Source organism: Caretta caretta, chromosome 28, assembly GCF_965140235.1.
Source record: "Caretta caretta isolate rCarCar2 chromosome 28, rCarCar1.hap1, whole genome shotgun sequence".
NCBI classification, from domain to species: domain Eukaryota; kingdom Metazoa; phylum Chordata; order Testudines; family Cheloniidae; genus Caretta; species Caretta caretta.
Window position 1 is genome coordinate 2609935 of NC_134233.1, and position 13713 is coordinate 2623647.

General features: G+C 59.8%; 1 protein-coding gene across 6 annotated transcripts in view; it reads left to right on the plus strand.

Annotated features, from left to right (window-relative positions):
• The window catches only part of DNAH2 (dynein axonemal heavy chain 2), a 110261-nt gene that overhangs the window by 54989 nt on the left and 41559 nt on the right, over positions 1 to 13713 (plus strand). For all 6 annotated transcript variants that reach the window (XR_012666219.1, XM_075123782.1, XM_075123783.1 and 3 more), the window contains 13 exons: positions 3496 to 3599; positions 3995 to 4184; positions 4461 to 4641; positions 4877 to 5004; positions 5841 to 5993; positions 6175 to 6300; positions 6983 to 7201; positions 7492 to 7609; positions 9862 to 9998; positions 10085 to 10222; positions 10637 to 10795; positions 12011 to 12163; positions 12477 to 12568. Coding sequence is in view for 5 of the 6 variants with exons in the window: in XM_075123782.1 (XP_074979883.1) it covers positions 3496 to 3599; positions 3995 to 4184; positions 4461 to 4641; positions 4877 to 5004; positions 5841 to 5993; positions 6175 to 6300; positions 6983 to 7201; positions 7492 to 7609; positions 9862 to 9998; positions 10085 to 10222; positions 10637 to 10795; positions 12011 to 12163; positions 12477 to 12568 (1898 nt within the window). In the remaining variant the exon portion in view is untranslated. The remainder of the gene's footprint in view (positions 1 to 3495; positions 3600 to 3994; positions 4185 to 4460; positions 4642 to 4876; positions 5005 to 5840; positions 5994 to 6174; positions 6301 to 6982; positions 7202 to 7491; positions 7610 to 9861; positions 9999 to 10084; positions 10223 to 10636; positions 10796 to 12010; positions 12164 to 12476; positions 12569 to 13713) is intronic.

Sequence of the window (13713 nt, forward strand, 5' to 3'; positions counted from 1 at the left end):
AAGGGGCCCACACATTCCTTGGCTTTCTTCTTGTTGCCAACATACCTGAAGAAACCCTTCTTGTTACTCTTGACATCTCTGGCTAGCTGCAGCTCCAGGTGCGATTTGGCCCTCCTGATAACATTCCTACATGCCCGAGCAATATTTTTATACTCTTCCCTGGTCATATGTCCAACCTTCCACTTCTTGTAAGCTTCTTTTTTATGTTTAAGATCCGCTAAGATTTCACCATTAAGCCAAGCTGGTCGCCTGCCATATTTACTATTCTTTCGACTCATCGGGATGGTTTGTCCCTGTAACCTCAACAGGGATTCCTTGAAATACAGCCAGCTCTCCTGGACTCCTTTCCCCTTCAAGTTAGTCCCCCAGGGGATCCTGGCCATCCGTTCCCTGAGGGAGTCGAAGTCTGCTTTCCTGAAGTCCAGGGTCCGTATCGTGCTGCTTACCTTTCTTCCCTGTGTCAGGATCCTGAACTCAACCAACTCATGGTCACTGCCTCCCAGGTTCCCATCCACTTTTGCTTCCCCCACTAATTCTACCCGGTTTGTGAGCAGCAGGTCAAGAAAAGCGCCCCCCCTAGTTGGCTCCTCTAGCACTTGCGCCAGGAAATTGTCCCCTACGCTTTCCAAAAACTTCCTGGATTGTCTATGCACCGCTGTGTTGCTCTCCCAGCAGATATCAGGAAAATTAAAGTCACCCATGAGAATCAGGGCATGCGATCTAGTAGCTTCCGTGAGCTGCCGGAAGAAAGCCTCATCTACCTCATCCCCCTGGTCCGGTGGTCTATAGCAGACTCCCACCACTACATCACTCTTGTTGCACACACTTCTAAACTTAATCCAGAGACACTCAGGTTTTTCTGCAGTTTCGTACCGGAGCTCTGAGCAGTCATACTGCTCCCTTACATACAGTGCTACTCCCCCACCTTTTCTGCCCTGCCTGTCCTTCCTGAACAGTTTATAACCATCCATGACAGTACTCCAGTCATGTGAGTTATCCCACCAAGTCTCTGTTATTCTGATCACGTCATAGTTCCTTGACATCACGAGGACCTCCAGTTCTCCCTGCTTGTTTCCAAGGCTTTGTGCATTTGTATATAAGCACTTGAGATAACCTGTTGATCGCCCCTCATTCCCAGTATGAGGCAGGAGCCCTCCCCTCACAGACATTCCTGCCTGTGCTTCCTCCCGGTATCCCGCTTTCCCACTTACCTCAGGGCTTTGGTCTCCTTCCCCCGGTGAACCTAGTTTAAAGCCCTCCTCACTAGGTTAGCCAGCCTGCTTGCGAAGATGCTCTTCCCTCTCTTCGTTAAGTGGAGCCCGTCTCTGCCTAGCACTCCTCCTTCTTGGAACACCATCCCATGGTCGAAGAATCCTCTGTCACTAGGTTGCCTCCCCCATTCAGTAAGGGTCCCACACTTTCCTGACCTTCTTCCTGTTGCTAACATACCTGTAGAAACCCTTCTTGTTACTCTTAACATCCCTTGCTAGCTGCAACTCCAGTTGCGCTTTGGCCTTCCTGATCACACCTCTGCATGCTCGAGCAATATTTTTATACTGCTCCCGAGTCAGCTGTCCAAGTTTCCACTTCTTGTAAGCTTCCTTTTTGCGTTTAAGCTCACCAAAGATTTCTCTGTTAAGTCAAGCTGGTCGCCTGCCATATTTGCTATTTTTTCTGCACATCGGGATGGTTTGTTCCTGTGCCCTCAATAGGGCTTCTTTAAAATACAGCCAGCTCTCCTGGACTCCTTTCCCCCTCATATTAGCCTCCCAGGGGAGCCTGCCCATCAGTTCCTGGAGGGAGTCCAAGTCTGCTTTCTAAAGTCCAGGGTCCGTATTTTGCTACTGTCCTTCCTTCCTTTTGTGAGGATCCTGAACTGGACCATCTCATGGTCACTGTTCCCTAGGTTGCAGAGTAGCAGCCGTGTTAGTCTGTGTTTGCAAAAAGAAAAGGAGGACTTGTGGCACCTTAGAGACTAACAAATTTATTTGAGCATAAGCTTTCGTGAGCTACAGCTCACTTCATCGGATGCATTCCCTAGGTTGCCACCCACTTCTACTTCCCCCACCAATTCTTCCCTGTTTGTGAGCAGCCCATCAAGAGGAGCAGGGCCCCTAGTTGGTTCCTCCAGCACTTGCCCCAGGAAGTTGTCCCCAACACTCCCCAAAAACTTCCTGGATTGTCCGTGCACCGCTGTATTGCTCTCCCAGCAGATGTCAGGGGGATTGAAGTCCCCCATGAGAACCAGGGCCTGTGATCTGGAAACTTCTGTTAGTTGTCCAAAGAAAGCCTCGTCCACCTCATCCTCCTGGTCCGGTGGTCTATAGCAGTCGCCCACCACGACATCGCCCTGGTTGCTCTCGCCTCTAAACTTAACCCAAAGACTCTCAACGGGCTTTTCTCCAGTTTCATACTGGAGCTCTGAGCAATCCTACAGTGCAACTTCTCCACCTTTCCTCCCCTGCCTGTTCTTCCTGAACAGTTTCTACCCATCCATGACAGTGCTCCAGTCATGTGAGCTACCCCACCAAGTCTGTTATTCCAATCACATCAGAGTTCCTTGACTGTGCCAGGACTTCCAATTCTTCCCGCTTGTTTCCCAGGCTCCTTGCGTTTGTGTACAGGCACCTAAGATAACTATCCGATTGCCCTGCTTCCTCAGTATGAATCAGGAGGCCTCCCTTGTTGCACCCTCCTCCTTGTGTTTCCTCCCAGAATCCCACTTCCCCACTTACCTCTGGGCTTAGGTCACCATCCCCCAGTGAACCTAGTTTAGAGCCCTCCTCACTAGGTTAACAAGCCTGCCTGCGAAGATGCTCTTCCCTCTCTTTGTTAGGTGGATCCCATCTCTTCCTAGCAATCCTTCTTCCTGGAACAACATCCCATGGTCGAAGAATCCAAACCCTCTCTCCAACACCATCATGAATTTACCTCCACAATTCAGTGGTCCCTACCCGGGCCTATTTTCTTCACCAGGGAGTACCTGTTGGGAGCCCCATTGCTTGAGACAGCGCCCCCGGGACTAGATTGTAGGGGACAATACTGCCCTGGGGAGCTGGAGGAGCCAGGCCTGCTCTGGGTCTCAATGCTTGGGGTCCCTGCGGAGCTCTCCACCATGTCCCGTGCTCCCTGCTGGGAACTGTGCAGCTCCACCTCCACTCGCTGCATGGCCTTGGCCAAGCCCCTTTCCCATCTGTGCCTCCTTTTCTCCACAGCGATATGACCCACCTCCCCTGGTGGGGGTGGTGAGGGGGGCGGGTTTGTGTCTGCAGAGCGCCTGGGTACTGTGGGCAGTGCTCAGTAAATGGCAGGAGAGGGCATGAACCTGACCTCATGGGCTGCCAGATGGATTCCCCCGGGACCTGCACAGCCGTCCTCTCCGCAGTCTGAGGAGTCTCTCCCCTGGTGCCTACTTGCCCTCTGTCACGGGAGCCCCATGAGCAGGTGGGGGAGTCCAAAGGCCTGACTGTATTTCCCCCACATTTCCCTCGGCAGGATCTGGACGACTGTGTCATCAGGCAAACCAACACCCAGTTCCCCTACGGCTATGAGTACCTGGGGAACTCCGGACGCTTGGTCATCACGCCGCTCACCGACAGGTACAGGCACGGTGTGCCCAGCCTCTGCTGCTCCAGGTGCGGTCGGCAGCCCCCCGGGGCATGCTGGGAGTTCAGGGGGATCACGAGAGGCACTTCGAGCTCGTTGGCTCAGTTAAAGTGATCGCTTGATCCCTGACAGTGAAACTGACGAGGCCGCATGCTTTGAGATCGCCTGAGGAAAGTGCCACAGGAGAGCTAGGGACTAACTGCTGAGCTACCGACAGTGCACGTAGATGGCTCCAGCTTAGGTCTGTTTCCAGAGGGGCTGGATGGGCAGGAGAAGAGCAGGGTGGACATCAGTGGGGTGGAGAGAGGAGATCCCAGTGGCGGCTGGCCTGGGGGCAGGGTGGGGATAGCAGGGAGATTGATGCGTGGTCTCCCCTCTCTCTTTCCAGGTGCTACATAACTCTGACCACAGCCCTCCACCTCCACCGGGGAGGATCTCCCAAAGGCCCTGCCGGCACAGGGAAAACGGAGACTGTGAAAGACCTGGGCAAGGCCCTGGGCATGTATGTGATTGTCGTGAACTGCTCCGAAGGCCTGGACTATAAATCCATGGGGCGCATGTACTCGGGCCTGGCCCAGGTAAGGGGTCAGAGATGCAGGACAGGCCACTGCACTGGCTCCAGAGCACATGGGCACTTCCCAGGGCTGGGACTCCCAGACCCACTCCCCTCCTAGAGCTGGGGACAGAACCCAGGAGCCCTGGCTGCTGGCCCCCCCTGCTCTAACCACTAGATCCCACTCCCTCTCTGGAGCAGGGTGAGATGGATGGGCATGGGGCAGTGTGTGAATGGGAGGAATCGGTCTGTTGCAGCCCTCGCCCCCCCCCCCCCCCACCTTTCTGCTCTCGTCCTGCAGACAGGAGCCTGGGGCTGCTTTGACGAGTTCAACCGCATCAACATCGAGGTGCTGTCTGTGGTGGCCCAGCAGATCCTCTCCATTCTCTCTGCCTTGGCCGCCAACATGACCTCCTTCATCTTTGAGGGCCATAAGATCAAGCTGGTGTGGTCCTGTGGCATCTTCATCACCATGAACCCAGGTGGGAGACACGGCCGTGCCCTCTGGCTGGCAGAGTCGCTGGCTCGGGCGTGGCAGGCCCCTCCCAGTTCAGAGTTCTGATGGGCACCACAGGGCCTCTAGGGAAGAGCCCAAGTCTGGCCCGTCCCTATGCAGGGGCCTCGGCTCAGCCTCCCGGGTCTGGGGTTGGGGTAAAGGGAGCGGGGCGGAGATGGCAGGTGGCCAGGGCTAATGTGCTGCTGGGTGCCACGGGGCAGGTTACGCCGGACGGACAGAGCTGCCTGACAACCTCAAGTCCATGTTCCGCCCCATCTCCATGGTGGTGCCGGACTCCACGCTCATCGCAGAGATCATCCTCTTCGGAGAAGGGTTCAGCAACTGTAAGGTACTCGCAGGCCTGGGGCCGCGGGGGCTCAGAGTGTCGCCCTTGCTGGGAACGCTGATGGCCTGGTCAGTGGGTCGGGCTCAGAGAATGGGACACAGGGCCTTTCCCGTCCAGGAGCGTGGGCTCCCGTCCGGCCCCAGACTGGGGGGACCGGCTGGCTCAGAGAATGGGACATGGGGCTTTTCCCGTCTGGGTGGCATTGGCTCCCATCCGGCCCCAGAATGGGGGGACTGGCCGGCTCAGAGAATGGGACACGGCGCCTTTCCCGTCCAGGGGCACGGGCTCCCATCCGGCCCCAGACTGGGGGGACCAGCCGGCTCAGAGAATGTGACACGGGGCCTTTCCCGTCCAGGAGCGTGGGCTCCCATCCGGCCCCAGACTGCGGGGACCGGCTGGCTCAGAGAATGGGACACGGGGCCTTTCCCGTCCAGGAGTGTGGGCTCCCGTCCGGCCCCAGACTGGGGGGACCGGCTGGCTCAGAGAATGGGACACGGGGCCTTTCCCATCTGGGTGGCATGGGCTCCCATCCGGCCCCAAGATGGGGGGACCGGCTGGCTCAGGGGGTGGAGAATGGGACATGGAGCCTTTCCTGTCTGGGTGGCATGGGCTCCCATCCGGCCAGGGTGAGGGGGTTTCTGCTGTTGGGGGTGCTGGCTCTGGTATGGCCCCAGGTTGGAGCAATGGGGGTCAGGGGACAGGAGGCGGGGCCTTTCCTAGCTGGCGCACGGCAGCCTGGGGTGAGTTGGGGGTTCCCAGGGCTCGTAGCGAGATGCCCGCTCCGAAGCCTGGTTCCCTGGCTGCCTCGCCCCCCGCTGATGGGCCCCGCTCTGCCCCAGCTCCTGGCGAAGAAGGTCTACACCCTGTATTCGCTGGCAGTGCAGCAGCTGTCCAAGCAGGACCACTACGACTTTGGCCTGCGGGCGCTGACGTCGCTGCTCCGCTACGCTGGGAAGAAGCGCAGGGGGCATCCTGACATCACCGACGAAGAGGTGAGGTGCCCCCGGCATCCTGCACTTGGGGAGGGCCAGGGGCTGTGCCAGGCAGTGTCGGGATGGACGGGCAGCGCTGGAGGGGAGTTTCGCCAGCTGTTCGGCTGTGCAGTCAGTGTGCCAGCTGGATCCCTGGCACCCGAGGGTGCCCGGCTCACCTGGCTCTCCTGGTGGCTTTCAGATCCTCCTGATGGCCATGAAGGACATGAACATCGCCAAGCTCGCCTCAGTCGACGTGCCCCTCTTCAACGGCATCATCCAGGACCTCTTCCCGGGCATTGAGTCTCCTGTCATTGACTACGGGAAGGTCAGCTAGCCGGCCCGGGTCTCTCAGCTGGGCTCCTTCCCACAGGGCTGGAGCCAAGTGAGACGGAGTCCAGTGCCCTCTAGTGCCGAGAGGCTGCACTTTGAGGCAATTCCTTCCAGAGAGCAGGGGCCATGGAGCCGGGATTCCTTGGTTTTGCTCCCAGCTCCCGGAGGGGAGTGAGGTGCAGTGGTTAGAGCAGGGGGGGCTGGAGCCAGGACTCCTGGGTTCTCTCCTGGTTCTGGGAGGGGAGCGGAGTCTAGGGGTTAGAGCAGGGGGGCTGGGAGCCAGGACTTCTTGGTTCTTTCCTGGTTCTGGGAGGGGAGCGGGGTCTAGGGGTTAGAGCAGGATTGTGTTTTCTCTCTCTCTCTCTCTCTCTCACTTGCCATCTGACCTCTCTGTACCTCAGTTTCTCCCATGTGTGGAATGGGGATAGTTCTACTCGGCTGCGGGTGGTGGGGCCTCATTACTGAATGTGTGTAACGCGGCGGGAGGGCCAGGGAAGGCCGTGCTTTGTAGCCTGCCCCCTTGGGTGCATGAGCTCAGTCCAGGCGTGCCTGTTGCTGCTGGAGGGGGCCACTCCAGGCTCTGGCCCTTCCAGGGTTGCCTTGGGCCATGCGCCGTCCCTGGGCTCCCTGTTCTGTGGCTGGGACCGGTCACCCCAGGACAGGCCCTGTCTCTGCAGCTGAAGGAAGCCATCGAGCAGGAGCTGAAGGGGATGGGGCTGCAGGTGACGCCCTTCACCATCACCAAGGTTATCCAGCTCTACGAGACCAAGAACTCCCGCCACTCCACCATGATCGTGGGCAACACGGGCAGCGGCAAGACAGTCACCTGGCGCACGCTGCAGGCCACCATGTCCGCCCTGTGCAGGAGCGGGGACACCTCCTACAACCTCGTCAGGGTCAGTGGGCGCTGCCCGTTCCCAGGGCTGGGGACTGGTCACGTGTGAACCCCGAGGCTGCACCGTCCGTGGGTGGGGGGCTGGGGCCATCTCCAGTGGGCATAGACTTGGGGGGGCCGTCCTGCCCTGGCACCGGGGTGGCGGCAGGGGGATTTTCCTGTCTCCACTGTCTGGGATTCCTGGCTGGGGCTGGGCAGGGGTCTCTGGCTTCCCGCCCCCTTCTGACTGTGCTCTGCCCCTGTGGTGTCCATGTGCTTCTCTCCCCTCCGGCTGGCGGCTGGGAACGGCAGGACTTCCCCCTGAACCCGAAGGCCGTGTCCCTGGGCGAGCTGTATGGAGAGTATGACCTCAGCACCAATGAGTGGACAGACGGCATTCTGTCCAGCGTCATGCGGACGGCCTGCGCAGGTACCTGCAGCCGGCCAAGGGGGGCCAGGGCCAGGCGTGAGCGGCAGCCAAGAGAGGGGGGCAGGGCACGGCTGATAGGAGTGGGCAGAGAGGGGGGCCGGGCCCGGGGGCAGGGCACGGCTGATAGGAGTGGGCAGAGAGGGGGGCCGGGCCCGGGGGCAGGGCACGGCTGATAGGAGTGGGCAGAGAGGGGGGCCGGGCCCGGGGGCAGGGCACAGCTGATAGGAGTGGGCAGAGAGGGCGGCCGGGCCCGGGGGCAGACAGGGGGGCCGTGCCCGGGGACAGGGTACGGCCAATAGGAGTGAGCAGAGAGGGGGGCCGGGCCCGGGGGCAGGGCACAGCTGATAGGAGTGGGCAGAGAGGGGGGCCGGGCCCGGGGACAGGGTACGCCAATAGGAGTGGGCAGAGAGGGCGGCCGGGCCCGGGGACAGGGTACGCCAATAGGAGTGGGCAGAGAGGGGGGCCGGGCCCGGGGGCAGGGCACGCCCGATAGGAGCGGGCAGAGAGGGGGGCCGGGCCCGGGGGCAGGGCACGCCCAATAGGAGCGGGCAGAGAGGGGGGCCGGGCCCGGGGGCAGGGCACGCCCGATAGGAGCGGGCAGAGAGGGGGGCCGGGCCCGGGGGCAGGGCACGCCCGATAGGAGCGGGCAGAGAGGGGGGCCGGGCCCGGGGGCAGGGCACAGCTGATAGGAGTGGGCAGAGAGGGCGGCCGGGCCCGGGGACAGGGTACGCCAATAGGAGGGGGCAGAGAGGGTGGCCGGGCCCGGGGGCAGACAGGGGGGCCGTGCCCGGGGACAGGGTACGGCCAATAGGAGTGAGCAGAGAGGGGGGCCGGGCCCGGGGGCGGTGCACAGCTGATAGGAGTGGGCAGAGAGGGGGGCCGGGCCCGGGGGCAGGGTACGCCAATAGGAGTAGGCAGAGAGGGCGGCCGGGCCCGGGGACAGGGTACGCCAATAGGAGTGGGCAGAGAGGGCGGCCGGGCCCGGGGACAGGGTACGCCAATAGGAGTGGGCAGAGAGGGGGGCCGGGCCCGGGGGCAGGGCACGCCCGATAGGAGCGGGCAGAGAGGGGGGCCGGGCCCGGGGGCAGGGCACGCCCGATAGGAGCGGGCAGAGAGGGGGGCCGGGCCCGGGGGCAGGGCCCGCCCGATAGGAGCGGGCAGAGAGGGGGGCCGGGCCCGGGGGCAGGGCACGCCCGATAGGAGCGGGCAGAGAGGGGGGCCGGGCCCGGGGGCAGGGCCCGCCCGATAGGAGCGGGCAGAGAGGGGGGCCGGGCCCGGGGGCAGGGCACGCCCGATAGGAGCGGGCAGAGAGGGGTGGGTTGGTGGCTTTTCCAAATCCCTGTGTGCTGCTTTCTGCTCCTCACTCTGGCTGGTCTGTGCCACTCTCTCCGCTGGCCTGCCCCTCTCTGGGAGACTGGCATGTGTCCAGGCGCCAGGTGCTGGGCTGCCCCTGGAGCGTGCTGTCCGGTGCCCCTGGCCCGGCATGCCATGCTGCATGGGCACTGGATGCCAGGCTGTACCCACCGGCGCCGCATGGGGGTGCCCCTGCCATGTGCGGCAGCTCGGCGACCCACGGTCTTGTGGCTGGCTCTCCCCGTGGGGCCCGGGAGATTTGGTTTGCACGCCGGGGGGGGTCGGGGGTGGCATGTGCGTGCCAGGCTGCGGTGGCATGTGAGAGTTCTGCCGTTACTAGGAGACGGGGGAGGGGGCGGGCCTCGGCCTGACCCCAATATCGCTGGTAATTAAGGATGACGGAGAGGTGACAGGCGGCTGGAGTGCAGCCAGGGCAACTGGCTGGCTCAGCGCAGGGGAAGGGGGATGGGGCTGGTGCCCACCAGGGCCCTGGTTCCAGTTCACACCTGATGCCCGGGCAAGGTGCCATTGAGTCTCGCTTCGTATGGCAGTGTTAGCGTGTGGGTGTGCGACCTGCAGCCCCTGCCTGCCCAGCCCTGGCCTGCCCCCAGCCCTGCCAGTGCCCCTCACCCCTGACCCGCAGCGCCGTTCCATCGCTGGATGGCACATGCCCATCTCCATTTCATCTCATGTCCCAGCACCACCAGCTCAGCTCTGATCCCAGCCTCTGTTTGTGGCGCTGCTGTCGGAGGCCCGAGGGCACCTTGAGGGCAGTGGGAGCGGATCGGGGGGAGCAGCGTGGGCTGGAAGGCAGAGCTTTGGGGCAAGGGTGAGGAGCTCCCCGGGCCGCTCCTCCCTGAGCGCTAAGGGGGCGTCCCCTGCTCTCCCGGCCCCGCTAGACGAGAAGCCCGATGAGAAGTGGATCCTGTTTGACGGGCCGGTGGACACCCTGTGGATCGAGAGCATGAACTCGGTCATGGACGACAACAAAGTCTTGACCCTGATCAACGGGGAGCGGATCTCCATGCCCGAGCAGGCAAGTCCCCCCGGGGCTGCTCTGACCACCTGGGCCGGGACCAGGAAGGCAGCGGGCCGCCCAGACTGATCCTGTCCCTTCTCTAGGTCTCGCTGCTCTTCGAGGTGGAGAACCTAGCGGTGGCCTCGCCCGCCACCGTCTCCCGCTGCGGGATGGTTTACACGGACTACAGCGACCTGGGCTGGAAACCCTACGTCCACTCCTGGATCGAGAAGCGCCCCAAGGTGCTCGGGAGTGCGGGGAGAATGAGGCAGGGACTCAGCAGGGGGCGCTGTCTTGGTCGTCAGTGCCCAGTGCAGCGCTAGGGGGCGCTGTGCTGCAGGGAGCGGGGCTGGGGGCTTTTCCAGGGCAGTCGGTGCTGCAAGGAGGAGGGGCGGTGGATTTGGGCTGAGGGGCACTGGCAGAGCCAGGTGTGTGAGCCCAGTGCTGGAGCTGCGGGTTGGGAGTGAGGGGCACTGGCAGAGCTGGGGGGGGCCCAGGGCTTCAACTGGGGTAGGGGCTGCAGGTCGGGAGTGAGGGGCACCAGCTGAGCTGTGGTGGGGAGCCCAGGAGTGGAATAGCCCAAACCAGCCTGCGAGCCTCCGTGGATGTGGTGGGAGCCCGTGCGGGAGCTTTGCTCTGAGTCCCTCCCTCCTCAGGGGGAGGCGGAAGCTCTGCAGCGAATGTTTGACAAGTTCATCAACAAGATGCTGACCTTCAAGAAGGAGAACTGCGAGGAGCTGGTCCCCATCCCCGAGTACAGTGGGATCGTGTCTCTCTGCAAGCTCTTCTCTGCTCTGGCCACCCCAGAGAACGGGGTAAGTAGCAGACTGGAACCCACCCTCACGCTCCCAGTGGCTGCCTTTCCGCCTGTCGCTACCATCGCTCGGAGCAGGGGGCTTTCGTACGCTGGCTGGGCTCCTTTGCACCCACGGTACCCATGTGTCTGGGCATGGTAATCAGCACGAGTGCTACTCCTTGACTGTGATCCCACTGTTGTAAACCAGGAGTGACTCCTCTTAAGTCAACAGAGGGACCCAAAAGAGGGGTTCCACGAGTGCTACTCCTTGACTGTGATCCCACTGTTGTAAACCAGGAGTGACTCCTCTTAAGTCAACAGAGGGACCCAAAAGGGGGTTCCAAAGAGGATGGCTCTAGACTGTTCTCAATGGTATCAGATGACAGAACGAGGAGTAATGGTCTCAAGTTACAGTGGGGGAGGTTTAGATTGGATATTAGGAAAAACTTTTTCACTAAGAGGGTAGTGAAACACTGGAATGCGTTACCTAGGGAGGTGGTAGAATCTCCTTCCTTAGAGGTTTTTAAGGTCAGGCTTGACAAAGCCCTGGCTGGGATGATTTAACTGGGAATTGGTCCTGCTTTGAGCAGGGGGTTGGACTAGATGACCTTCTGGGGTCCCTTCCAACCCTTATATTCTATGATTCTATGATTCTATGCTGTGGGGAACTGGGAAGCCAACCCTTCAGAATCCAGAGCAGGAGTTTCTGTAGCAGAGTTTGGTTTAAGAATCGTCCCTAGTAGCTAGCGCTCTGGCACCCCCTTGTTTCTCAGCCTCTCCGTGTTCTCGTCACCCCTTACGGCCACGGCACCATTGGCCAGCAAAGCCTCCTGACCTTGGAGGATACACAAGTACCAAGTAGGGAGAGAAGAAATAAAGACTGATTCACTGGGTCCTGGTCATTTGAACTCAGAGTTTAAAGGTTCTGGGTGTGTCAACCTACAGCTCACCCATCATGGCTCCTGATGTACACGGTATGCCAACCTAGAACTCTCCCATTTTGCAGCCTGATGTTCTGAGTATATCAACATGGAATACTTAGAAGATTAGGGTTGGAAGAGACCTCAGGAGGTCATCTAATCCAACCCCATGCTCAAAGCAGAACCAACCCCAAATTCTTGCCGTGTCACCCTATGTTCCGTGTGTGTCAGTGTGTTTATGGGGAATGCTCTGGTAGCCTGCGGTAAGGTTAGAAAGCGAGCTCAGTGCCGGGTTCCCGTCTCTTGCTTTCCAGGTGAACCCAGCAGATGGAGACAACTACACCACGGTGGTGGAAATGTACTTCGTCTTCAGCATGATCTGGTCCGTGTGCGCGGCGGTGGACGAGGAGGGCAGGAAGAAGATTGACAGCTACCTGCGAGAGATGGAAGGCTCCTTCCCTAACAAGGTCCCTGGGCATGAGGGAGCCCAGAGGAACGGTGGTGCTGTGACCAGAGCAGAGCCAAGAGAGTGATGGGGGGGGGTGTGGAATGGCCAATAGGGGAAGGGAAGAGGGACAGCGCTTGCCGGGGTGAGCAGCTCCAGTCATTTCCTCCCTTTCCTGCCCCGCTTCCATCTCTCTTACCGGCATTGATACCTCAAGCCCCCCCGTAGTCCCCAGCTCTAAGGCGCTGCTGAGCCCAGAGCCTGATCCCCTTGGTGGCTGCGAGTTGGGCACTCCCAGGGCCAGGCCCCTCACGTGCTCTCCCTGCTCTCCGCAGGACACCGTTTACGAGTATTTTGTCGACCCCAAGAGGAAGAACTGGGCCTCGTTTGAGGACAAGCTGCCCAAAATGTGGAGGTACCCAGCCAAGTGAGTAACTGGTCGCTGGGGGCCGAGACGGGGGGCAGGGCTGGGCTCTCATCTCATGTCCTGGGGCCACAGCTGGAGTCTGAGCAGGAGAAGTGGGGGTCCTAACCTTGTGGGGAGAAGTGCACACTCTGGGGATCTCCTACAAAAGATCGATTTTAAGTGATTCTAAGGGGTAGCAAACAGATCAAGGCAGATTACCTACCAAATAAACAAAACCTGCAAACTAAGCTTAATATACTACATAGATCGGATCTGAATCGCAGATCCTCACCCTCAGTGATGATACAAGCTGGCTGCAGATCCTTAAGGGACAAGCCACACTTGCTTCCTGCTTGGAATCCCCAGGTGTTCCATTCACAGGCTAAAAATCCCTTTAGCCTGGGTCCAGCACTCCCCTCCGGTCAGTCTTTGCTCCGCAGGTGTTTCCAGGAGTCTTGGGTGGCGTGCGAAGAACCCCGGTTGATGTCACTCCCTCCCTTATGTAGCTTTTGCCTAGGGCAGGAGCCCTTTGTTTCAAAGCTTGGTTCCCAGACTGGTCTGTGGAAAATTACTGACATCCCAAGATGGAGTCTAGAGACATGTGGTCACATCACATGTCTTTGTAGAGTCATACCAGCCATCATAGAATCGTAGGGCTGGAAGGGACCTCGAGAGGTCCTCTAGTCCAGTCCCCTGCCCTCATGGCAGGACTAAGTATTATCTAGACCATCCCTGACGGGTTTGTCCAACCTGCTTTTAAAAACCTCCAACGATGGAGATCCCACAACCTCCCTGGGCAATTTATTCCTGTGCTTAATCATCGTAACAGGACATTTTTCCCAATGTCCAACCTAAACCACCCTGGCTGCAATTTAAGCCCATTGCTTCTTGTCCTAGCCTCAGAGGTTAACGAGAACAATTTTTCTCCCTCCTCCTTGTAACAACCTTTTATGTACTCGAAAACTGTTATAATGTCCCCTCTCAGTCTTCTCTTCTCCAGACTAAACAAATCCAAGTTTTTCTGTCTTCCCTCAGAGGTCGTGTTTTCTAGACCTTTCATAATTTTTGTTGCTTTTCTCTGGACTTTCCAATTTGTCCACCTCTGTCCTGGAATGTGGCACCTAGAATTGGACGCAATACTCCAGCTGAGGCCATATCAGTGCGGA